Raw genomic sequence first — 26,166 nt, 5'->3', positions numbered from 1 at the left:
CAAAGGGATTCACTTGTGAGTCTGCAGGCCTCGGGCCTCTCTTCTTACCCAGAGACACAGAGGTGAAATCTGATTGGATGAAAGCTCTACTTAAAACAAGCTGCACTGGAAGCAGAATAATGAGAACATATTTTTAGAAATTAAATACATGTAGTGTATTTAAGAAAAATTATTAAATTATAAAATAGATATAACTTGTGATTCTGTTTAGGCCAGCAGAGAAGACGTTGAAGGCCCACCACTGGTGATTATACATGAAATAAATGAATCTTGGTAATTAGGCCTTAAGAGGAACAATGAAGGGGATGGATGATTTCAAAATAACAGGGAATAGCCAATCACTTAGAGAGACAGGCAGTTTAATTTAAGGACAGTAACATAATTATCTAATATATATGAGTGTCTATTATTTATTGAGATATCTATTTAAGTCGTCTCTAAAGAAAGGTGGTGAAATTTGAAGAGCCTATAAGAATTATATTGGGCTTCTTTTACATGAAAAATTGATTAAAATGTGAAGAATAAACTATCAATACATATCCATAGGCCAATCCAATCAATATAGATGCATATGAGGCTCAAACACAAACTGTCATGGTAAATAATAATCTTTAATGTCCATATAAAGCCATAGGCTTAACAGGTTGGGTCAAACATATCAAAGTAAATGCCAATAAACACAATAAATAAACCGTTAATGTCATTAATAATCTGTCATAATCTTGTCTCTCTCCTCACGCACGCAGTTCATCTCTCCGACAGATAGGTGGCCTTGTCCCGGGCAGGACATCACGGCCAGACACGGTGCCGCGGTGTATGGTGGGAAATATGGGATCAGGTAAGCCGCTCCTCTACTGCATGGTCAATTCACTCGCACATATCTGGACAGATGCAGGAAGTCATGATACTTTGCCTTCAAAATAAAGGTGCTGTGGTTTTAACGTCATATACAGGGTATAAGAGGATAAACCTGTCGAGTTCTACGTAAGTTAGACATATGTGTAAGGTTATTGCACAAAACCTATAATACAATTTTTGTATTTTACAATTACTTTTACTGCTTATGTAGTTGTGAGTCGTGCCGTCGTCCCATATTGTTGTTTTCACACAGTAGGATAAACGGCCCATTAACACGTTAAGTTCAACTTAAAATATTAAAGCTGTAAGTTGAAGACTGACACCTGTAATGTATTGTCACTCTTGGATTTGGTGAACAATTACTGGTGGCAAGATAGAGCAGTCAAACCATTAGACAGTCCTACGTAGTCTTATAAATGCATTACTGTTCAAATCAAATCCATATCTATTAACTCCACTTGGTACAGAAATTAAAGTCTGAACAGACAGTAATCAGAAATGTACATCTGAAAAGTAGCTAAAGTTATCAGACTAAACGTACAATATTTGGCTCTGAGATGTAGTTGAGTGGAATATTTGATAGTTTTATAAAAAATATAGTACAAGTACCTTGTAATTGTACTGGCATACTATGCATCTAAACCATTATTGAACCTTAAAATTAATTTGGTTAATATTATTTATAAAAATCTAATACTTTCCACTTTGGTACCATACATACAGTAGTAAAATGCACCAATATCTGCAGAAGACTTGTTTTACTTTGAAGGTGAGAACCGGAAGTTGGATATGTTGTTATGCTAGCTTAATGCTGATGTGTCAGTGATGACAGGAGGAGCCGAGGAGGCAGCAGGTGAATCATTTACAGTTATAGATTCTTACTGTCCCACCTGTTCAACAGTTAATAAAGTCAACACTACTGTAAGCAGAAATGTTCCGCTTTACATGACAAGTTCCGCTTTCCAAATAACAATAATAACAATAGGTCGGAGTGGACAACAAGACGAAACCACGCCGCCGGAGCCTGGATTTAGCAGGTAGGCTATAAATAACTTTGTGTTCATGTTAATGTCAGATGAAGCCTGTTCGTCGGTGTGTTTACATCGTGTTTCTGAGAGTAATTCACATCCTTTGAGAAGCGTTTATGTGTTGGAGTACAGCCGAAGATTGTACACCAAAGAATGAACAGAAATATCTCGTAATGTGACGCAGTCGTCATTATCAGAGCTTGTGTTGGGTTTAAATTTGACTAAAAATACATTAACCTGACATGTGAGTAAACACACCCTGAGGCCTGTAGCGACGCCCACAGTCGACGTAACATGTGGAGACTTTGTTACGTTTGTTGTTTTCATACATTTCAACGCTTAATGTTATGTAGTTAAGAAAACAACATTTTGGTTATCGTTGTGTATTGTTGTACAGTCGTAAACGGTCTGCTCCTATGCATGTACTTCAACATTTGTATTATATACCCACTTCTCTCAGAAAAGAGGAAACTAAACATCACATGTGTGTGTTTAGTAAAGTTGCTGACAGTTAGTATTGTCTTTACAATTTTCTTGTTACTGTCTACAGCCCGCTGGAAATGAAACAAATGTATTGAATTTCAAATATTAGGCAGAAGCCATGTGTTGATCATCTTTATCCATCTCCATACATTCACATTCATTATGACATTGATGTGAAGTTAATGAGTGAAATCAACAATAACAAGTACGAGTTAAAGCCAAGTTCATATTAAAAGAACAGTGTACTGACTTTGAAATACTTCAATTGAGAATCGTTTGCTGGTATAATGTAAAGTTGGCTTGCATGCAGAGAATGTGCCGAAAAAACAATATTCATACTTTGGGAGAGTGGTCTACTACTACAGTACTTCTACTGCAATAACTAATACTGCTACTACTATTAGTACTACAGCTACGAGTACTCGTACTGCTGCTTCTGCTGCTTCTGCTACAACTATGTCCTGACTACCAATACTACCACTGCTTTTACCTCGTCCATTACTATTATATATTACTACAGCTGTTGAATATACTACTACTTATACTGACACTATTACAACTACTGCTACAAATTCTTCTAGTAGTACTTGTGCCGCTTCTAATACTACTTCTATGCCACTACTATTGCTGTCCCACAACTTCCACTACTACGTCTGCCACTTTTACTATTGTATCACTTTTACTACTATTTCTACCACTGATCTTAAATATTCTACTGTTTCTACTGATACCTCATGCTTTTACTGCTTCGACCTCTACTGCTCCTTTTACTTCCACTACTACACGCGCCACAATAATCACTTCTTCTACTATTTACGTGTACGTCCTCTTTGTTCTGTTCCCAGGCCAGTTGCTGTGAGAGGAGGGTCCTCATAGCTGGAGCCATGTTGTCGGCGGAGGAGATTCTGTGCAACACTCAGCAGGTGATCGCCGGCCTGGAGGCGCTGAGAGGAGAGAACCGCAGTCTGCTGGAGAACCTGCAGGGGGCGATGGAGAGCCGGGCGGCGCCAGAGAGCGGCAGCGTGGAGCAGGAGAAGAGCGGCATCATCCGCCAATCACTGGAGAGGATCGAGCTGGGGCTGAGCGAGGCCCAGGTACGCAGCATTAGAAGCAGTATTTGCAGTATTCTTCAGCTACCAAGAAAAACGAGCTGATGTTGCTACATTTCATCTGGATGTGTAAATAGACAACTTTTTGCAAATAAGTTTGCAATATCAACTTTACAAGGTGTTGTTTTCAACACTCAAGCAATTCAAAGAGGAGGTGCATTAAAGGTACACAAGTACAAAGAAAACAGTTTGAAGTAAATGTTTGATTTAGGATTAAAGAGTGCAGAAATGACATCATCTGTACATCATGTACGGCAACTGTGGCTCAGTGGTTCGATCCCCGGCTCTGCTAGTTCATGTCGATGTGTCCTTGGGCAAGACACTTGACCTCCTGTGGTGTATGAATGTTAGTTAGTTCCGATGGTTGCCCCTGTCATGGTGTGAATGGTGACATGTTAGTGTAGGACAAGGCATTTCCCATGTGATGTTTCGGTTGTCTCTCGTCCCTCCAGGTGATGATGGCGTTGTCGGCTCATCTGGGTTCACTGGAGGCGGAGAAACAGAAGCTGCGTGCTCAGGTGAGTTTCTGCAGGACACGTTAGAAAGAGAGAATAACTGAAGAGGTAAAGAGTAGATGGGAGATTCTCTGACGTCGTTAAATCCTTCATTGTGTTTTTTTGACCCTAAAGAAACTTATGCTCACTGAAATCCTCCTTATTCATGCTCTCCTCATAACCCACGCCTCCTTATTTTCCTACCTCCTTTCACCTTTGTCCTCCTTTACTCTGCCTCTTCCTTCACCTCCAACTACTCGTTCCTCTCTGTCCTTCGTCTTTCCTGTCCTCCCTCATGTCATTTTATAATTTCTCCATCTTTTTCATCCTGGCTTCTTTTTTCCTCCCACATTCATCCTCTTCGTCCTCCTTCATTTCCTTCCCTTCTCCACCATCTGCTTTCCTTTCTTCGTTCCTTTCTCTCCCCTTTCTTCTTATTTTCCTCCCCCTACTTTGTCACCTCCTCCTTATCTTTCCTCGTGTCCTCCTCAGGTGCGTCGTCTCTGTCAGGAGAACCAGTGGTTGAGGGACGAGCTGGCCGGTGCTCAGCAGCGGCTGCAGGACCGAGAGCAGGAGGTGGTCACCCTCGAGGAGCAGAACAGACACCTGCAGTTCATGTCGTCCATACGCAAATACGACCTGGAGGAGCCGCAGCTGGTGAGGAGACCAACGAAAACACGCTCACACAAATGTGTGTGTGTGAGTTTGCTATCCCTACATCACCAGCCAATTAGGGGTTCACAAAGGATCAGATGTGGGGAAAAAAAGACATCTGGATGTTTCTGTATGTCTTCAGGGAAACCAGGCGGAAATGTGAACGTAATTCAGTTACAACCGAAGAAAGGATTTTAGTCGGCGTAGTCAGGACAGTTAACTTTCACCAGTTGCTCTCCACCGAATGCATGACCCAATGCATGATGGGAAACGCCTGGCTATCACCTGATCGAAGAGCTGATTGGATCTTAGATTGGACAACACATTTTTTTGTGTTAACGCTTAACGCTAGATTGTTGGCTCATGTTGTGCAATGAAGGTTTAATCTAAAAACATACGTCTCTGTGGGCCTCTAGGGTACAGAATAACTCCACAACAAGCTGACAGACACACAGCCTGACACCGTATCACCCCAAGTCGATATGGCTGACGTGTTATTGTTGGAAACCTTTACCTATTAACACATCCGTTGGACTTGCCTTTAGCTGTGGTTTGGTCTCCCATGAGGGAAATATCTGTCTCTATCTGCTCAGTGATGATGTTAGGTATGCGTCCTGTGCCTCCGATGCATTCAAATCAGAAAGTCCAGAGGATGAACCGTATTTATCCAAGATAATCAGAGGCAACGAATTCATTTCAGAAGTGTTTTTATTTTATTTCCAGGGAGTCGCTACATTGAAAACTTCTCAGCATCACTGTAAATCCTTCACTTTGTCTACCAAGCTAGTCTCTGCTGGGCGGGTATATTACTGTGGATTTATTAGCGCTTGCTGAGTGTCTTTGTGTCTCACTTCAGGACGACAAAGACGCGTCTTCCACCAAAGAGTCTCTGGATGACCTCTTTCCTACCGAGGACGAGGAGCAGTCGCAGAGTAAGCCTTCAATGTCTCTCCACCAGTAATAGGCCGAGTGCTTTTTATCATTCCCAGCATAAATGTAACATTCTCAAGGAAAGCTTTGTCTAAATGAAGGAAGGTCACATATCAGTGGGTTAGCATCGTCACAAAAGAATCTCCAATCACCTTGATTTTTGTCAGGATTGTGGAAGAAGTCTCAGCAGCTCAGACAGTCTGACTGCATGGGTAGAAACCACTGGTGGGAAATGTTTTTGTGATTTATGTGGTTTCCCCTGTTTTATCCGTCATAATGAGCTCAACCTCACACGTATTGTTCATGGGTAGATCTTTTGCAAATCTCTCTAATTAACATGATTTTCTCATCCAGCTAAATTTGTTTTTAAAAGCAGACATAATCAGTTTGTTCATTTAGTCTGAAATGTAATTTATTGGTTGCTCTCAGGATGTAAAGATAATTTCTACAGCTATAACAAAGTGTTCTTGAAGATTACCAACCCTAGCTTTAATGTTTCTGATTTAATTAATGTACTTACTTTAATGAAATGTGAGTCAAACTTGCAATCGATTGCTTACATCAAGTCCACGCTCGTATTAAATTCTGTATATTTGTCTGTTTGTTGCTGTTCAGTGTCCCAGCCTCACCACAGCAGTGCAGCAGCCGCAGCCCAGCAGGGCGGCTACGAGATTCCCGCCCGCCTCCGAACCCTCCACAACCTGGTCATCCAGTACGCGTCCCAGGGTCGATACGAGGTCGCTGTGCCGCTCTGCAAACAGGTGAGAGCGCCGTTCACCTCCAACTGGTCCCCTGTACAGTAGCTGAGAACCGTTTGCCCAACGAGAGCATATGAGCCATTATGTACAGATCAAACGCCTTGTTTTCATGTCTCACCAGGCTTTGGAAGACCTGGAGAAGTCCTCCGGCCACACCCACCCAGACGTAGCCACCATGCTGAATATACTGGCGCTGGTGTACAGGTGAGACCAGTCACCATGGCAACAAAACAACACTTATATGCACCGTGCTAATATTACCAGAGGACCTCATGAGATTTAGAAAGCACCCCTCGTCTGTTTCATACGACACATATTTACTGACATTATCCCCCGTTATGATGTCACGGCTCTGCGTAACATCTGCTTGTATACAAATATTATACTATATGATGTTTGTATTCAATATGTATTATATTATGTGAGACTATTTATGTTTTTATGATACTCTGCTCAGATTAAGAATGGGTCTCCCTGCTGTGTAGCAAGACAAGCCTCCTGAATTGGCACCCAAAATGCTGACAAAGCGTTCTGAACGTGAAAGAGGCTGAAAAACAAAACAAAGAAATTTGACCCAAAATCATCACAGGGATGGACATGACCCCTGTGTTTGGCAAAATACAGTAGGTAGTCTGTGGTGGAATGTTTGTGAAAGGCAGAGGTGACTATATATGTGTGGAATTGATTGATATTGAGCAAATTAATTCCTAAAACTTTAACTGAAGTTTGAGGTTGTTCGATCTGACAAATGTCTCCACACTTTGTTTACATCACTGGATAATGTATTGTTCCTTAACTACAAACCTTTATGATCGCCTAAATATAAACATCTTCTATAACCTTAAAACTCTCTGAAATGAAATGAGAGGAAATGAAGAACACGATTCAACAACACAGTGATTTTGTATGAAACATTTGATTCGAGGGGACGAACGGTGTGATGTGTTTTTCTCTACAGAGATCAGAACAAATACAAAGAGGCAGCCAACCTGCTGAATGACGCGTTGGCGATCAGAGAGAAAACTCTCGGAGTGGACCATCCGGCTGTAAGTTCGCCTCCTTTTGATAGACCAGCTGCAGTCTGATCACACGGTTTGATTACCACTGACACACACTGACTCTAACCTGAACTACGTTCTAGGTAGTTCAGCCTCCGGCTCATTTTGTTTCCGGGTGCTCTGGCCTGTTGATATAACCCCAAAAATATAATATATTTAAGGTTTTTAGTGTAGTTTATGAGACTTGGTATGTAATGTGCATTGTGTGTTTTTGTGCAGGTGGCAGCAACGCTCAACAACCTGGCAGTGCTTTATGGGAAACGAGGGAAATACAAGGAAGCAGAGCCGCTGTGTAAAAGAGCTCTGGAGATCCGAGAGAAAGTGAGAGGATACACGCATTTCTACCACTAAACTCACGAGGACACTCAGCGTGGATACATTTCTTATGACTATACTATGAATTTATCTTTTTATGACGTTTTATAATGAAATGTGATACTATGACATAGCTTCAGCATCATTCCTCTTTGGACATTTTTTAAATAAAGTATCTTTAAAGTGTTGTATCGCTGTTGTTACGTCTTATATGTCTTCTATGTTCCATACTGTAATTGTTATTGAGAGAACGGTGTGTTTTGTTTCTGTATCTCAGGTTCTGGGTACAGACCACCCAGATGTGGCCAAGCAGCTGAACAACCTGGCTCTGCTGTGTCAGAACCAAGGGAAGTACCAGGAGGTGGAGCAGTACTACGAGCGCGCTCTGCACATCTACCAGAGCAAACTGGGCCCAGACGACGCCAACGTGGCCAAGACCAAGAACAACCTGGTGAGCGGATACCTTGATGTCAGGTCTGACTTCTGTCAAGTCATTACGGTCAAGGTTGTCACAAAGGAGATGACAAATCGTAAACTATAAGCTCTTACAATACTTTACAGTTATTTAGCCGACGCTTTCGTCCAAAGCGACGTACAAGAGGTGCATTCAACCATGGAAGTGCATCAACCTCATCGAATACACTGAACTGCCTCAAATGCTTCATTTAGAGACAAGAAATGGAGAACGTTTTTGTAAATATTTCTTGGTTATAAATGTGAATGCTGGAAAAAAAATTGTTTTCCTCTCCTCACTGAAATCTTCTCTTTCATCTACTTTCCTGTTTCTTTGTTCGTTCTCAGGCATCGTGCTATCTGAAGCAGGGCAAATACAGACAAGCTGAAGCCCTCTACAAAGAGATTCTGACCAGAGCGCATGAAAAGGAGTTTGGATCTGTAGAAGGTGCAAAAGTGTTTGTTTTAGTTGTTTTTTTACTGCAGAATTATTATATATTTTGATGTACGCTCATCCTTTTGGTTTATTACATGTCTGCCACCACATGCTGTATTTTACAATGATTATAATGAAACTTTGGGGGAAATGATGTGGTACCCGTGGATGTGGATTGTTACATGGAGTCATCATATTTATACAATTGTTTTGCCACTATTAACTATCGTTTACTGGACACTTACGAGGTGTGCCATTTATTTTGACACGGCTTATTTTGACAGTATCTCACAATGTTAACAAAAGGGAAAAATAATTTGTGTATCTGCCTCGTGAGTTCGCATCCACTCCAAAATGTAATTGTCTCTTCCTTGATGCACCCTTCAAGTTTCATTAGAAGCAGCAAGGGTGGGAACCAGAGGCTCCATGATACCATTTTGTCACGATATTTAAGTTCCGATTCGATCTTACTGTGATTTCAATCAGCGATATGCTGAATATTTCACTAACCTATATATTGCGATTTATTTCCTTTTATCAATTGCAAATTATGCAGTTTGTCATCTGTATAACTAATAAGATAAAGTCTTCACTGGGTTCATCGGACGTCAATCATTTTTATTTAGGCAAAAGGGGGTTTGTAGTTTTTCAAATAAACAAATGAGATAATGAGTGCATGACCACAAGGGATCTATTTTACCATATGATCTAAAACCACTACCTTGGAAGTGAAAACAGGCAAATATTGGCAAACTAATGTATTACAGATACATTTTTTCACAACTTAAACCTTTTGTACATGCTCTCGCTGTATGTGCACGACTATTTAGCAACACAGTGGACGATGATGTCTGTGGAGAGGCTCTTTAACTTAAAGGTTTTGAATGATCAGGTTACTTCATTTGTTCTCAATGGTAGATTTGGTTTTCAGTAGAAGAGCATCCATCTTGACATCCATTTTACAAACAACACCGACAAACAGATCGATAAAAGAACTCAAGGCTCAATGGCTTAAAGTGATTTGGTGAAGCACGAGTAGAGAAAAGTCATCAAACTGATCCAAATTGACTTTAACAGCATTATCTAAAGTTTGCAGACATTACTCTCAGTAGTCCTCTGGTCACACCAAACCAAGTAGGGCTTTAGCAACACAACCTCTGAGTTTACTGAAGTGAGCAAGAGGGAGCTTAATTGCTCATGAAGTCAACTTTTCATTTTATAGAAGAAAAGTCTTTTCTCAAAAGTGACATAGTCTCACTTAAACTGCGAAAAATACATCTAGGTGTTAAAGTAAACACCTCATTTTCCATCAGTCAAAGTGCACCATAATGTACTTATGTGTGGGTCGGAAGGTGCATTCTGTATGTTCATCCGCCGGTTTGTTGTCTGTCTGTCCGTACTGCAGGCGATGGTCGTCCCAGCTGGTCCGGTGCAGAAGACGGTGGCTCCAGACAGGATGAACTCAGTAACCTGAAGCGCAGCGGCTCTTTCACCAAACTCAGAGAGTCGATTCGCAGAAGCAGCGAGAAACTGGTCCGCAAACTGAAAGGAGTCGGCATGGAGGAAACTACCCCGAGGAATGCTGGGTAATATTCTGTTACAAAGGTGTTAATCCCCCCAACGTAAATCCAACTGTAGCAGGAACCAGGAGGATTTTACCACGCATTTTCTCCAACAACTTTTTTTCCCCTTCGATTCAGTAAAACTGAGATTGTAGAGGTTTAGTGTGTGTGTTTAATTGTACTCTGCTCTTTTATAAAAAGGTATGTGATATGATGTGCTGTGCTGTTTTCAGAATGAAGAGGGCAAAGTCTCTGAATGTGTTGAATGTTGGAGCCATAGAGAGTCAGGACGGTGCCCAGGTGAGCAGACTGCTGGTGATCAGATCAGTTTAACAGCGATGACATGCACATACTTGGAGTAAATGTGCCAGATTCTCACGGCGTTAATGCTTCTTGTAGTGATGTTTCTGCTCATCACAATTTAGATTTACCTGTAAATGTATTTCGTGGATTGTTATCAAACACATCTGCCATCAATATTATCAGTGGTGGAGGAAATATTCACATATTTCACTGAAGTAGAAGTGGCACGATGTAAAGATGCTCCACTACAGGGAAAAGTCCCGCATTGAATATGTTACTTGAGTAAAAGTATGCAAGTATAATAAGGACCGTTTCATACATTTTATGACCCTAATCGTCACTTTGAGTCCTAACCAGTTACATTAGCGACACACTTTAACTCACATTTACTATACAGTGATAGTTTAGTTTTGCTATAATACAGTCTTGATAACTCATTGGACCAATGTGACCTAATTCAGGTAGGTATGGTGACAAAGCACAGGAAAATGATTCAAGTGACAAATAAATCTCGCATTGGTTCAGAGTGATACAAGTAATACTCACGAGCTAAACCAAATCCGTAAAACGCACACATAGTATAGTATGCCTTAAAAGAAATCATGCTATAGTGTGCCATAGCATAGAAAAGTAGGTAGTAGGTGTTTAGTATAGTATGTCACAAGAGTGCCATGAAATTATATCATAATCATATAAAGTATCTCCAAGAAATATTATAGTACAATAGTATAGTATGTCATAGTTCAATGCCATACAATATGTTGTAGAAAGGTCTTAGTACATTATGCCATGAGATATTTTATAACAATGTATAATATTGGCCTACTTTGCCATAAGAAAGTTATAGTATGTCAAAAAAAGTTCCAAAGTAGGCAGAATTTGGAAAAACTTGTGAAGTTTTAGTATGGTTTAATAAAAAAATGTAAAAAGCCATAGTACAGTATGGCACAAAAGTCTTAATAAAGTCAAATTATAGTGTGCTGTGAAAGTCATAGTACAGTATGTCGAAAATAAGAAGTAAAAAACCACATACTAAAGTATGTTGAAAGAAAGTCACTCGTTAACCTCCACTGTGTCTCTTTTGTTCCTCAGTCGAGCTGCTTGACAGACGTTCGAGGCCTGAGCTCCAGCACACAGAGCTTGACGAGAAGAAGTTCACTCGGTGGTTCCAGCTAACACACACACACACACACACGTTCACAAATGTATCCTACACCACAGTGGATGCCCCACTTTGAGTCACCTTCAGAAAAACCGAGATAGTTGTCACAAGTGGAGACGTCTAATTTATTTACTATCCCTCATTTGAAAAAGTAATACGGAAAAAATGTTTTCTTGGCCATTGAGGAAGCGTCTCCAAAAAACGCGTAGAATGATGTGGTCACATACTTTGACATTACATATTGCACTTTAACCTTTCCTTCCTGTTCACTTGAAATTCAATATCATTCCTTCCTGGATTATGTTCGGAACAAGCTCCGTCTCCTCAGAAGTTAAAGAAAAGAAATCATGTTCGACTACTTTAAAGAACACAAGCATTCACACTGTTTTACAAAGGTCATCTCCTGAAGATCAATCGGCAGATTGACGTTACAGATTGTCTTTCATTTGTTTCTCTTGAGAAGCACAGGGATGTGAAATTGCACAACTATCGAATCGTAAATGTTACATTTGGTTTGAGATAGAGAAGTTAAGCTGAAGTTAAACTGTTCTTTAGATGCGTTTTGCCTTTACAATGTGCAGGTCACTCCCATTATATCATGCTGTCAAAGCAAATCAGAAAACTGTTTACTTGAGCTGTTTTGCGACAGTTCAGTTTAGTCGTTCCACATTAAGGGAATTAAATGACCAATTAAGGACCAACTTAAAAAAAAAAGTCAATTAAAAAACCACCAGCTGTACAAAATGAACGCACATATCCGACTCGATGGTACTATTACTAAAAGATGGATTTTCTTTGCAAATTTATGTTCATAATTATTTATAGATCTCTTTTCATATTGCTAAAATATACTTATCACAAGTTAATATATGTTACGCTCAACCAAACTAGGGCGGCCTCCTTTTAGTCAAATAATCTGCTGTTTTTTCTTAAGACGTTCTTTATGCTCTCACGTTGAATGACTCATGTTCAAAGAATTTATGAGCCGCTCTCTGGTAGACAATATTTAAAGTGGCGCTTTTGTGAGTCTTTGTGGAGAAACTCAGTTTCACAGATCTGTTGATTAAATCAACAAATCTATTGGTTGAGGACAGCCCTAAATCAACCTGTAGTAAATCAATCAATACTCAATACTCAGTTATGCATTTGTCACATTGTGAGTTAACATTTGATTGAGAAAATGGTTTTAAGATATCTGGATTCCCCGAGTTATTATTGTGTGCCTGAGTCAATGTTGCAGATTTTGGCTTTGTATTGTTTATATGGGTGTTATGGACGATGTTCAGCTTATCGTTTGTTTGCACATAATCGACAACATTTTCCTTAAATTACTCAGTTGAACTAAGACTTCACAGTTAAACCATCTACTCAAAGCCGCTCTGATTGAACATTTCTGTGGACGACTGTAAGGCCACAGATGTCACAGCACGCTGCATACAAGTCAGGAATGTTTCAGCTAACAAGCTTAGACTCAGTTAGTGGTGAACCTGTGAAGAAGTCAAACATGTCGCAGCTAAAGTGCAAACCAGAGATACAAAGAGAGTTTTGCACTCATCTGGCCCATAGTGGTAAAAATAGCAATTTTGAGCAGAAGTCGCCAACATAAGTGTCTATTTCATCTACGCTCCACTGAAATCCACAACTCACTATTATACAGTAAACTAGCTTTTAATATGACAGATTCATTTGGGCTCTCTTTATTTGTAATAGCAATAATTACTTGTAGTTACTTGAAACTTGTGAACAGTCATTTTTATGTTGATATGCAGACAGAGCATTAAATAACTCATTTTAAAACATACTCCTTTAATCCTCAACCATGTTAAAAATAAGATATGAATGAGTGCGGCTCGGAAGTCTTGCTCCATGAAAACGTTAACACCCAATCCTCGTGGATTTTTTCCCACAAAACTCAATCTTCCATTTCTATTTTTTTTTATATTCAAACATTCTGTGTATCCTGGTTTTCCAGGATGGAGAACTATATCTGCTGGTTTAATGTAAGGGCTGGAATCACACTGTTAGTTCACTGTAGAAACTACAGTGTGTTCATGAAACACTGTAAGAATGTTACATATAAAGATGGGGGAAACATCTCCTGATGCTGTGTTTATTCTGGTAAATATGAATGTGTATTTTATATTTGAAAACTGGAGCTGAAATAAATGACAAAAAGGTGTTGAAACTATATTAGTGTTTGCCTGTAAATATTGCTTTGTGGTTCATGTCGTAGAGTTTGACGAGTATCTTTTTTTTAAGGGCTGCTACTTTACCTTTCTGCTTGAATAGCTACTATAAAGTCAGACTGCTCATGTGTTCGCTTAAGACGGGACGGGATGGAAAGGCCTCTTTCCTAAGAAGAAGAACTCAAGTCAACTGTTCAAAACAAGCATTTATATTCAAACTTCCTGGTTGAAAAACAGATACAAATATTCAAGTTCAGTATAAAATGTGAGTGTACAGCTGCAGTAGTCCTGTCTGTATGACAGACGCTATCTGGACCGATGTTGACCCATCGCTGACGACTGTTCACATATTAACACGGCTCGTCCTGTGTACGTATCAGCACGATATGCGTCAAAAGTGGATTTTAAATACGTTTCATGGTTTGTTTACCACAAAGAGAAAGAAGAGGTACTTTTGTTTCGTTAACCAGCAAACTGACACTTATCTACTATAACTGTCCTGATGGGGTGAACTCCGTACACCGAGCGCTGCAGACAGGTTCAATTAAACTCTGAAGTTTCATGTTTGACACTTGACCCTTGATGTCACTGTAACGGGTGATGACATTGCGCAGTGAATTTATGTCACCTTCAGGTCTGGTGAGCGATCTGACTGATTTTCTTCAGCATCTCTTCTGACTGCAGCTGCTCGAAGGTCAACAGAGACAGACCCAGCTGGTCCTCCTGGAGAGAGAGAGAGAGAGAGAGAGAGAGAGAGAGAGAGAGAGAGAGAGAGACAGACAGAGGTAAACATTAGGATACCAAGAAGGTGATCAAAGACTGTCTGGTCAACAACTCTGTGTGTCTTGCTACATCACTCTTCAGCCTGCTGAGGACCTCTAGTGAATCATCCCGTTTACTATGCAGCTCTAAGTAAGTTCAAATAATAGGTTACAGTGTGAAGCTGTTATTTGTTAAACGCAGGCTTTTTACTTGCTCTGTACTGAAATTACCGATGATGCAGTTTACATCCATACTGTATCTGTCCAAAATGACATCCCTTCATCATTTTATCTTCTTAGTTATGACCGTCACACAAAACGTCTTAACAAAACCGGTTTTGTGAGGTCAAAGTGACCTCTGGCCACCAAAATGGTATCAGTTCCTCCAGCCAAACATGAGGCATAAACACAAGTGGCTGCTAAACACTGGCCAAGTTAATATAGAATACAAATTTGAGTTATTTTATCAAAATGTTTCACTCTTCTGTTTATTCCATCTCACCCATGTTAAAAATAATTTTTCTGACTCGCCTGCAGCAGCTCAAAAACCTGATAATTATTCATTTAACCCTTTGATGAAAAAGTCATGTACTGGAACTGAGACACTAAAGTGCAGATTGCACACATGGCCTCTCTGGACTTTATGCATCTCACAATGATCGTGAAATATTTATTCTGTGATCACAAGAACATCATTTATACATCTGATTATGCTGTAAAATAATCATTTTGAGATTTCAAGAAAACATTGTGTCGCAATCATGAAATAATTGAATTGTTGCAAACTAAAATCAAACATCTTTACCCAACTTCTGGTTTAAACTCGCTATGTTACTTTTGCAATTCATATATTTGTATTTAAATTTCCTTGAGTTAACAACCCGGGATAGCTGCAAATAGATGTAGATGTGAAGCACAGATGATGGACTTGTGTGGTGCTTGGCGGGCGCACCTGTCTGAAAGGCTGAGCCATCTGTCTCAGGAAGTGCTTGGAGAGCTGGACGGCCTCGTCCACGGTGAGGTTCAGACTGCCGTCGTTGATGTGTTCCTGAATCCAGCGAGGGAGCTTCCCACGTTTGTCTGCTCGGGCGTAACGCTGCGGACGGGAGAGGGAGTCATCTCACTCAATGAAACCACCAACTGCTCCAGTGAAGCTGCTTCAAAGCTAGAATCTAAAGACGGTTTCTAGGCACGTTGTTTCTGCCGTAGGACATCACGTACCTTATCGGCGAAGATCATGAGTCCGTAGTCGGTCTTGCCTCGGATGGCTCTGCCCACACACTGGGCGGCGTGACGCATGGCGTCAAACGTTAGGAAGTCGTTCTCTCTGATCTGAAACTGATCGCGAAGATACTCCAGACGAGCCTGAAACACGCGAGGAAGAGAGAATGTGAAGCTGAACACAGTGACGACAGTAAAGACTGAGGAAAAAGGACATTTCAATAGAGAATGTTCATACACAAGCATGCATGCTCGTCCTTGTTTTTGGCAACATGAATATTATATAGTGAAGTGAAATCACTCCCCTGTTCACTCATTCAGTTCGTTCTGTAGTGAGCAGCAAAGTCAGATTTCATCTCTAACACACGGCGTGTTTTTCCTCATCTATAAAATATGATATGTTGCATTGTGGTGTGAACTCGAGTCACTGTCGACTTGCAACTTGACTGAATATAAATGACTTGAGTCTCAACTTGGACATTAAAGACTTGTGACTCGACTCTGACTTGTCTGTTTATTTTATGCTTTCAGTATTAACTAAATATCAAATATGTTTCGTTTTGACAGAAAATGTTGTATGCAATTAAGTTTACCAATTAGCTGTTAAGAGTCAGGATATTAACTATTGCTCTGTAATAATAAATGTGTGTGTGTGTGTGTGTGTGTGTGTGTGGTGGGGGGAGGATGGGGCTTAGTAACTTGCTCAAGAAAAAGTGACTTGGGACATGTACTGAGACTTTGACTAAATGAGTTGAGTCACATGGTACAAGCGATACACTCCATGTTTTAGTTGTAATGTAAATGTGGAGGATTGTATAATGTGAGTGAGTTCTGACCTTCAGGATGCGGCTCTGTGTGTAAACATAAGGCACGCCGAACATGATGACCGCCCGGCCAAAATGGTGCACTGAACAGACAACAGAAGAAGATTGAAAGTGATTATTTTGAGGGTCTCAACAAACTGCCTGACTAAAGGAGAAGCATTCACTAAATCTGGATTTGATCTGTAACCATAAAGCAGTGTGTCGCGTACCAAAATCTATTCCTTCAGACACCTTCCCCCTGGCCACCGACAGCAGGATGGCTCCTCTGCCGTTCTCACACGCCTGAAGAGCAGAGACACAAAGGTCAGAGGTCAGACGTCTGAGACCCACCAGGACAGAAGGAGATGAAATATCACCGTGACTTTACTTTTGTTTCTTTCTTAGAGCTGCAACGATCAACTTTTTTTGATAATAATCAATTAATCATTTAGCAATTTACTTTTTTTCTCAGTTTTATATCATATTGAACTGATTATTTTGGACTGAGAAAATAATTGGTTGCAGCTCTAATTCCTTTACAGCAATGCTGATGCTAAATGTAACAATCACAGACATTGTGTCATCCATTTTTACATCCCAATTACCGATGTTTGTCACATGAATAATAATAATATGTGTAAAGTGAGAGGACAGGTGCCTCTCTGACCTCGTGGTATTTCTCCAGGGCCATGCTCGTCTCTGCAGCATCCGGAGTCTCAATGAAGATCAGCTTGTTCCTCTGGATGTTCTCCAGGATACCCTGCAAACAAACGTGTACAAAAACTCATGAATACAACAACTTAACACACAGCTGACACACACACAGTATTCCGTTTCAATGATGCAAACATTTTAAATATTATTAGTGGTGGTATTCTGGTTATAAGTGAGAAGATAAATTAGGATCCATCTTTAAAAGAACCAGCTGTGTGTGTGTGTGTGTGTGTGTGTGTGTGTGTGTGTGTGTGTGTGTGTGTGCTGCGTCTGTCCACACACTGACCTGTTCATACCAGGACGCCACTATGTTCTCCATGTACACGTAGCTGGTGAAGAACGCCACGATGCCGTCGGGAACGATCGCAGACATCTCTAGGAGTAGGTTGCCATAGTTACGAATCACAGCTGGAAACAAAAAAAAGAGAAAACATGTCGTAGCTGAAACTCTCACCAAATAAACATGTTTTATATTTATGGTGATATAATGCGATACATCCTGCTGTCAGAACAAATGAGACATCTCTACTCACCAAAGTCTTCTCTGGTCTCAAACTTTGAGCTCAGGGCCACCTGATCATTTCCTCTGCCGACAATCTATGTGGGACCAAACAGAGGAAGAAAAAGATTATTAAAAAACAAATCCGTATCAATATAAATAATATAAAAGTGTAGAAATGTGATCGTGTGTTTTTATGTCACAACCAGTCGATTTCAGTCCTTCAGTCCGTAATTCCTTTTGCAAATCAAAACAGTGTGTGTGTTTCTGAGTGTGTGTGTGTGTGTGTGTGTGTGTGTGTGTGTGTGTGTGTGTGTGTGTAGTTACACACCAGAGGACAAAGGCAGGTCCGTGCCAGCGTCATGGTGAAGGACGCCATGGTAACGGGGCGGAAGTCAAGGATCCGGGGATAGATGTCCAGAGGAGAGAGAGTCTGAGGAGGTCAAACAGAAGGACATTCATCAGGTTACAACACACACACCACTGCCGAGTGGTGAGATACCAACTTACCCCCGAGGTGATGATGACGGACTGAAATCTTTGAAAAACAGGTTTGATGGCGATAGACGGGTCCATGCAGCTGAGAGAGGAACAAAGACAGATCAGAGATCAGAACACGTTAACCTGACGTTTCACCACACAGGTGCAGTCCTGCGTTAGCCTTCCACAACCATCACACCAGCAGCAGTAGTTGTAGTAGTAAAGGCCAATTAGAGATATTCGGCAGATGCCTGCGCTCATGAGGCCCAAAAGGAAGAAATGTCAGCGGACAGTTTTCTTTCTCAGTGTGGCTGTCGAGTAATGAAGTTAGCCAACACGAGGACAGGCCATTTAACAAACTTTGCTTTTTTCATTATTGTTCTAATGCAAGTTTACAGAAACGAGGAGATGCTGCTGTCTGCTGACAAATGAAAATGATTTTTATACAAGTTAAGTGCACTGCAGAGTGTAGATCTACTTCAGCATGAAGAGACAATGTCAGTGTTAAGTAAATGATAATTTAAGTTCAGCACTTTTGATAAATGTATTAATAAAAATAAAAACACATATTGCCCATCAGTCGCCTTGCTCTCAAATATTGGCCATTGACCACTAATTATTAGTCCAATGGATTGGCTCGTGTTGAGAGACAGCACCAAAGAGACAATAATCAAAGACGCTTCCCAACTTTAACATACTATATCGTTTTTCACCCCACCTGAAGTGCAGCACGGGGTTAGCGATGGTTGGAGTTCTGTCTTCAAAGGGCTCAATGATGATGGTAAAACCTTCAGACAGACGGAGAGAAAATGTTTAATGAACTAGAAAATTACAGCCAAGAGGATTTCAAAACCGAACAAACAATGTTTTACTTTAAAAAAACAGAAAATCAACATAAACATAAGAAACTAAATGTGACTTCTACCACACATTAAGATTGCAGATCTCTGCCAGGTATGTCTGCATGGGATCCTTGAGCATGCAGCCATAACCCTAAAACATTCTGCAGAATGCGAGATTAGCAGCGGACAGACACACAGGTGCACAGTCACTCACGGACGATGTAAGAAGGATTCTCCTGGCAGAGATGATAATAATAAAGATACAGTTTTAATACCTTGGCTATAGGTGCTGACCAGGGTAGCAAAGTTAGAGATGAGAGTAATAGCTGAGAAGTCTGCGATGTCGGCAATCTCCAGAGTCCGTAGTAACGACTGTAACCGCTCTGCACAAAACCTGGAGACACACAGAGGGACGGGACCAAGGTGAGGGAGGAACAAATGAGGTCGTGCACAGGAAATGAGGGAACAAGAGAGTCAAGAAGGGATTGAGCGAATGAGGAAGTGAGTGAGTACATGATCACGTGAGGAATCACAGATCTCAGTGACACTGACCTCAGAGGCTTGCGGTCGATGCAGACTTTGTCGAATATGTCTTTGAGGAACTGCGGGGTGCTCTCCTGTACAACGTGATGCACTCTCAGACGGGACTTCAGATACTCCAGGAAACGCTTCAAGAAACCAACAAAGTGCTCTGCTGTGCGAATGGTACCAGGGACCGCCTCTGAAGAGAAGAAAACGGCAATGAATTCACTCTGAAACTCAATGAAAGGATACAAAATTTAATATAATTAATTTGACGGCCGTACCTTTAAGGATTTCATCTGGTAACACGGGATTTGACAGGTAGACGTCCGTTTCCCTGGCAACATTGGCTTCTTTCAGCCCCTCTACTAATCTCCTGTACTCCATCTTCAGTTTGGAAGCGTCCGTCTCCTTTATCCTATCAGACAGCAGGGGAGGCGGGGCAGAGACGACAACAGGAAGTTGATGAACTCCAATGTGGAAATAACAGATACATCCCAAATTCAACATTTAATCATTCCTCACTTGAAATAAAACAGAGTGGATTTGTGTTACCTGTAGATCTGATGAACTGGCAAATAAATACGTTCAAAATTATTTTTCCTTTTCCTCACAGGACGCTGATTGGTCAGTTCACTGACTGACGGGTACATGATCCAGCGAGTCTCATCGCTTACAACAAACACCCTAAGTTAAGCTTTTCCTGAAAGTCTGAGTTGAGATTTCCTTAAAATGTTCACTTCAGTATTTAAGGTGTTCTCCTCATCTGTGTCTTATATTTCAGGAATCACTTGAAGTTAAACAGTTGCACAAAACCTCAAAAGGAAATAAAACGCAACATGACCGATTGTGTAGCAATAAATGAAGGAAATGAATGAATCACAGGGAAGAGATTTTACAACCTTCTGATTTGTGCCAGCCCATTTGAAATGAACGACTGCTCGACATTTTTATGCTACGGGATCTTTCCAGTCAGTAACAGTAGGCGAGCTCTGTCTTGTCCACAGCTCAACGGTGTGCCGAGTCATTCAGAAGGCTCTTACTTCTGTATGGTGCTCTGAAGAGTGTCCACATTGGTCTGGCAGCGGTCAAGTGTTCGTCTGGTGATGTTCACACTCATGGAGTCGATGCACACATTGTCTGAGGAGACGAAAAGAGAAGGTGACACGACGAGAAAGATGTAGAGCTCCTCCCATGAGTCCCCGTTGATTATGATCAATCATCAATAATAGAATGTTTCATTTCATCATGAATGTCACAGTAACGGTGGGCTCAAGTGTAAATAATGGGTTAAAAATAAATATTTCATATGTGAACGTGGTCGCTGAATAAAAAGCAAGAGACACCCCGACACACATGCTGTATTATTCTACTCTATCATATCAAATAGTGTATGTTACACTGCTGTACAATGCTAAATATCATACTATATTATTACATTGCACCTTACACTATTTCTTACATTCTGTACTATATTATAACTTATTATTACTTGAATATATGTCAAACTACTTGATATGATATATTATATTTCTATTAGGTTAGATGCAATATTAATACAGACAACACTAAGTGTCATTACTTAATCACATTATATCATTTGACATATAAACAGACTTGTTGACTTGCTCATGATTTGATCTGCTCTTTTATATTATTATTTAATCTCTATTTATCTGATCTCTGTGCTGCTGCAACACCTGCTGGGGATCAATGAAGACTTATCTCATTTCTTTATTCGTTTACTTTAACACAATAATTATCTTTAAATTTCAGAATTTGATTTTTTTTTACAATGTAGGTTTTTACATACAACAAATAAGAACTGTGCAGTTTTGTGCAGGATTGTGAAAAAATGTTGTCTGGGTTATTTCAACTGTTACGTAATCAATTCATTTGATTGCACCAAATCGTCTCCTCACCTATATTATGAGCCTCGTCAAACACCACGACGGACTTCTTGGACAGCTCTTTGGACACCAGGTCGGCTATCTTGGGGTCCAGCAGGTAGTGGTAACTGTACACCACAATGTTGGCATGCAGGAGCTGAGAGAAAACGGGACAACGTGAGAGATACAACACCAACCGTTGTGACCCATCCTAAAATATTATGAGATGATTTCAGTAAAGAGCAAATATTCGGTGTCAGAATATTTCCAGATCCGTATGCCACGTTACTCATGATGAGAAACTAGCTATGAATCCATCGAGTAAGAAAGCTTTTCTTCACACCAGGCGACACATGTTTGCATTCGTGTGCAGTGCGACGTACTGAGTAGCGAGCCAGATAATAAGGACACCAGCCTTTCCTCCTGCCGAAGTCCTTCAGGTCGTCGAGGTTGTAGATGCCAGCGGGGAGAGGCACCTGTCGGCCGACTGCATCGAAGTCCTGCGAACACGAGAGTGACGGGTGACGTGGTGAGTGGCAGACAGACACGTGCACAACAGCTGAGAGGAATCACATCGACTCTGATGTAACCGTACAGCAGAGTCTGCACCTGCTGGGAGACCTTTACTCGAAGATAAAGATTTAAGTCAAAAAACGCTTGGTTACACCACCGAACCCAAATAATGCTGAACTGCCATGAGCAAAGGGCAAAAGCATTTGTAGTCAATCCATAAGACTATAAGCTAATTAGCTAAATGACCTAGTGGACTAGTGTTTAACCCGTTAGGTCCACGATAGAACATTGTCCATAAATGACTAATAAGTCTCCTTCATATTACAATATTTGAGCTTCCCACTCTAAAGTTCTGACACTTTGACAAAACGATTACAAAAACAATAAGATAAATAATAAGATAAAAAATAAGACGATTAATCGATACCTTGATTTTCTATTTTCTTGCTAATGCAAACTCATACGACAACACGATTTCTCAAAACATTACATTTAATCCCCTCTGACGGTGAGTCAACAAACGGATCATTAGAACCGTACTAGAGGCGGTATTTGTCTTAGTATGTTCATGATACTGTGTAAACCCTCTGTAGGCTACAGTCTAGATAAAAAAAGTTTATAGCCATTTTAAGTGTAACACTTCAATTTTAACACTCACTTACATTGTTAGGTATCATCTGTGAGTGAAGTTATTTTGCAATGAGGTGCTGTCACTTATATTGTTAGCACACAAACCTTCCCTCAGCCTGCCTCGTCTACTTGAAAAACACCTGCTGGTCTGAACCGGAAGCATTCAGGCGACTTCTTACCTCATAAAAGCGACACATGGGCAGGTCGGGGTCGCTGTGGCGTTGTGCGCGGATGTACGACGCCGTCAGTGTGTGGCACTTCCCATCAACCTCCTTACCGAAGCGCAGAGCGCTCACCTGGATAGGAGCAGACGACGGATACATTTACTCCTTCAGGCCAACTAAAATACAAAGAGGTCCAGTTACTAAAGTTTCCTCCCAGCAGAGGCCTGAACCTCATGATGTCTAAATACATCAGACACAAAACAGAGAGCTTGGTTCTGTGTAAAATGAACCGTCGGTCAGCGTTAAATGTGCGTTAGTGTGTTCGTGCTGTGCCCCGTGTTGTATGCGAGGTCCTGATTTGGCGGCGCGGCGGTTGTTCGTACCTCCGGGTGGATGCAGAGGTTTTTCCTGGAGGAGAGGGCGAGAGCCAGGAAGTTGTTGCTCTCTCCAGTTTGCTTGGAATAATACTCCATCAGCTTCCGCAGCTCCTCCACGACCTGATCAGATAGCGGATCAAATATACGACACAAGTCATCTCAAGCCTTATTTTAAATGTTTCTCTAATGTCTTTTACTGTTTGATTTGAACTGTAAACATTTCTAAGCAGTAGGGAACGCAAGATAGGATACAAAATTGGATTTGACATTGACTCACCTTCTCGATCTCTGGAACTGTTCTGGAGCAGTATATTAGCTTGGTTACCTCCAAAGGAAAGGCCTGAGAGAGAGCGAGAGCGCGAGAGAGAGAGAGAGAGAGAGAGAGAGATTGAAAAGTGTTTATGTGACATCGGCTGTTGGGAAGCAACAAGAAGTCACTTTAACGCAGCTAAACTCACCTTTTGGTAGGCTACGATGAGGGACAGCAGGGAGATGGTCTTCCCGGTTCCCGAAGGCATCTCCAGGACTCCATGACCCTGAACACAAACACACATAAAGTTGACGGTGTGTAGCTGTCCTCTCATTGACGCAGTAGAAAACAAAAACTGAAAAACATTTTAACTGTGTCCTTGGTTAATTTCTCACCAGTTGCTAAGAGACAAACTCAAACGTGTCCACGTCTTTTTAGAACTGAATCCGCTCACTTAGTTTCCCCGCAGTAGTGACACAGCAGAGGAAGTATTCAGATCCTTTACTTAAGTAAAAGTACTAACACCACACTGTGAGAAATACAAATCTTCACAACCTAAACTAAAACTATGCAAGTACTATCAGCAACATGTACTTAAAGTATGAGAAGTAAAACTCAATGTGCAGTAAAATGTTCCCTGTCAGTGTTTTACTATTATACATGATGTTTATGGATTAATATCACTGCTGAATTAATGTGTATGTTGCATTTTATTGCTGTAGATGTTGTAACTCCTTAATATCCTGTTGGTTAGTTTAATCTGCATCAATGCATCATAAGATCATCATGTGTTTGTATGTCTAAATATTTCTACACTGTGGTCTTGCTACTTTTATTAACTGCCCAGCTCCATCTTTATTCCCACTGGATTGACTGTATCCTGTCAAATAAACTGAGCGACACATTAACACGACCCACCTTGGCATCCAGAGTCCTCTTCAGCTCGAGCATGTAGGAGTACTGCTCCGGATAGATGTAGTCATACGGAAAGTACACCAGCAGACCCTCGATGTTGAGCCTACAACAACAACAATAAGTGACTTCTGACACGCTGCAGACTGAGAGCAGAGAGACATGCTGCCTCTTTGCAACGATGTGTGTGTGTGTGTGTGTGTGTGTGTGTGTGTGTGTGTGTGTGTGTGTGTGTGTGTGTGTGTGTGTGTAACAGCACCGCAGCGATGCTAGCTTCGCGTAGCAGCTACAAAGTGAACGAACTTGGACATGTGTATGAAGCTAAGCTAACGTGGACGCAGGCTCCGTCATTCACAGCTGGCGCTCATAACACGAACACACAGACTGACTTTAAGATGACCTCCGGAATAAACTGCAGTGTCGGGTTTAATGTCACTTTAGCTCAATCATGTCAGCTAATGTATCTAGGTATGGTTGATGTTGCTGTAATCAAGCTAGCAACATCAACAGTGTCTTTCTTTACTGTCGTGAATGAAACACTAACTTCATGTTTGCAGAACGTGTAGCAGACGCTGCTCTTCTTCTTCTTCAGTCACTTTCGCTGTTTATAAATCGTCATTTATAACTTTGGGGCAAGTAAACAACAGACACGCTCCAGGATGAAGCGACTTCTTCTTCTATCTTCTTTTGCGTCTTCGACATTTTCTTATTCGGTGTTTATTGGCGGTTGGCAAACCAGTTTAGAGGCACGTTACCGCCACCTAGTGGACGGACGCGGGACAACAGAACATTTAGGGGAAAGGGGAAGAAACAAAACTCTTCCCACTCCACCGACCTTGCGTCGTATTGACTGAAAAAGGTGATTTCTCTAGAGTGAAGAATAACTGACTTGAATCACAATACATGATACATATATAGATACAAAAATCGTCCCTGGACACGTCTTTCAAAATGTTTAAATTATTTGATCCATAACTGCACCAACTTGACAGTATTTGTATTTTGTTTTGCACAACTTGTACTACGCCCACCTCACCTGTACACATGTATACAGTAAAAATTATCCCACTTTTTATGTTGTTGTATATTCATCTTTGTCTTTGTTTTCTTTTGCTCTACTGCTTTAACAGTAAAAGTACGAGCGATGAGGAATTATCTGGACTACCCTTTCGATCACGCGACCCTCTTCTTGCACGTCATAGCGGTGTTCCTTTTTTAATAACTAACATGACCATTTAGGTTTACCACGTTTTACAAATTTAATGTCAACCTGCTGCAGTCTGGCAAGAATTACAGAAGTATCAGCTGCCATACCACCAGCTTTTATCCAATCAGATTTCACCCCTGTGTCTTTGGGTAAGAAGAGAGGCCCGAGGCCTTCAGACTCACAAGTGAATCCCTTTGGAGTCTAAGTGAATGGGGACGATATTGTTGATTGTCATAGTCTTCAACCAATCAGATCTTTAGTTTGACATGTTGGGTGTATTCTTTGACGTGCCAGAGCTGCTAGCTGCTAGCTGGCCTTTTACCTTTGTATTTTTAACACTCAATGGTTGAAGGAGGAGGAGAAACGGATTTGTGAGTTGGGATTTAACCGTGGGATTAAACTCTTTGTCAGCCAGCGTTTCTCAGATTGGAGTCAGACGAGGAGAAAAGATGATGTTGTGATCTTCACAATAAAACATCTTTGATGTGACGTGTCGAGTCTTGGCCAATCAGCGTTAAGATGTCTACAGCGTCTTTCCCTCCGTTAAAGTTTAAGTTCCGTTATGTTCCGTTACAGTTCAGACTTAAGTTAAG

The 26,166-nt window shown here is 40.9% G+C and overlaps 2 protein-coding genes across 2 annotated transcripts; one reads left to right on the top strand and one right to left on the bottom strand.

Annotated features, from left to right (window-relative positions):
* Nucleotides 1–1,714: 1,714 nt before the first annotated feature.
* Nucleotides 1,715–13,753, top strand: klc3 (kinesin light chain 3). The gene is made up of 14 exons (XM_079165913.1): nt 1,715–1,895; nt 3,215–3,463; nt 3,931–3,996; nt 4,465–4,629; nt 5,483–5,558; nt 6,172–6,317; nt 6,436–6,518; nt 7,273–7,360; nt 7,592–7,693; nt 7,965–8,138; nt 8,489–8,588; nt 9,982–10,162; nt 10,372–10,438; nt 11,534–13,753. The coding sequence occupies exons 2-14, from the start codon at nt 3,254–3,256 to the stop codon at nt 11,615–11,617; spliced, it is 1,542 nt and encodes a 513-aa protein (XP_079022039.1). The 5' UTR covers nt 1,715–1,895; nt 3,215–3,253; the 3' UTR covers nt 11,618–13,753.
* Nucleotides 13,754–13,991: 238 nt separating this feature from the next.
* On the bottom strand, nt 13,992–25,041 carry ercc2 (excision repair cross-complementation group 2). The gene is made up of 23 exons (XM_079166233.1): nt 24,911–25,041; nt 24,373–24,472; nt 23,663–23,740; nt 23,482–23,544; nt 23,211–23,324; nt 22,843–22,959; nt 21,904–22,020; nt 21,554–21,677; nt 20,675–20,771; nt 19,916–20,049; nt 19,662–19,830; nt 19,385–19,503; nt 18,986–19,055; nt 18,298–18,367; nt 18,119–18,220; nt 17,822–17,885; nt 17,575–17,696; nt 17,242–17,334; nt 16,805–16,877; nt 16,608–16,678; nt 15,772–15,915; nt 15,503–15,646; nt 13,992–14,512 (listed from the first exon to the last, which is right to left on the bottom strand). The coding sequence occupies exons 1-23, from the start codon at nt 24,913–24,915 to the stop codon at nt 14,420–14,422; spliced, it is 2,283 nt and encodes a 760-aa protein (XP_079022359.1). The 5' UTR covers nt 24,916–25,041; the 3' UTR covers nt 13,992–14,419.
* Nucleotides 25,042–26,166: the final 1,125 nt, after the last annotated feature.

This window comes from Pholis gunnellus, assembly GCF_910591455.1.
Source record: "Pholis gunnellus genome assembly, chromosome: 9".
In the NCBI taxonomy this organism is placed as follows: domain Eukaryota; kingdom Metazoa; phylum Chordata; class Actinopteri; order Perciformes; family Pholidae; genus Pholis; species Pholis gunnellus.
Note: the sequence above shows the minus strand (reverse complement) of the source record. Positions and strands in the feature narration are given on the sequence as shown.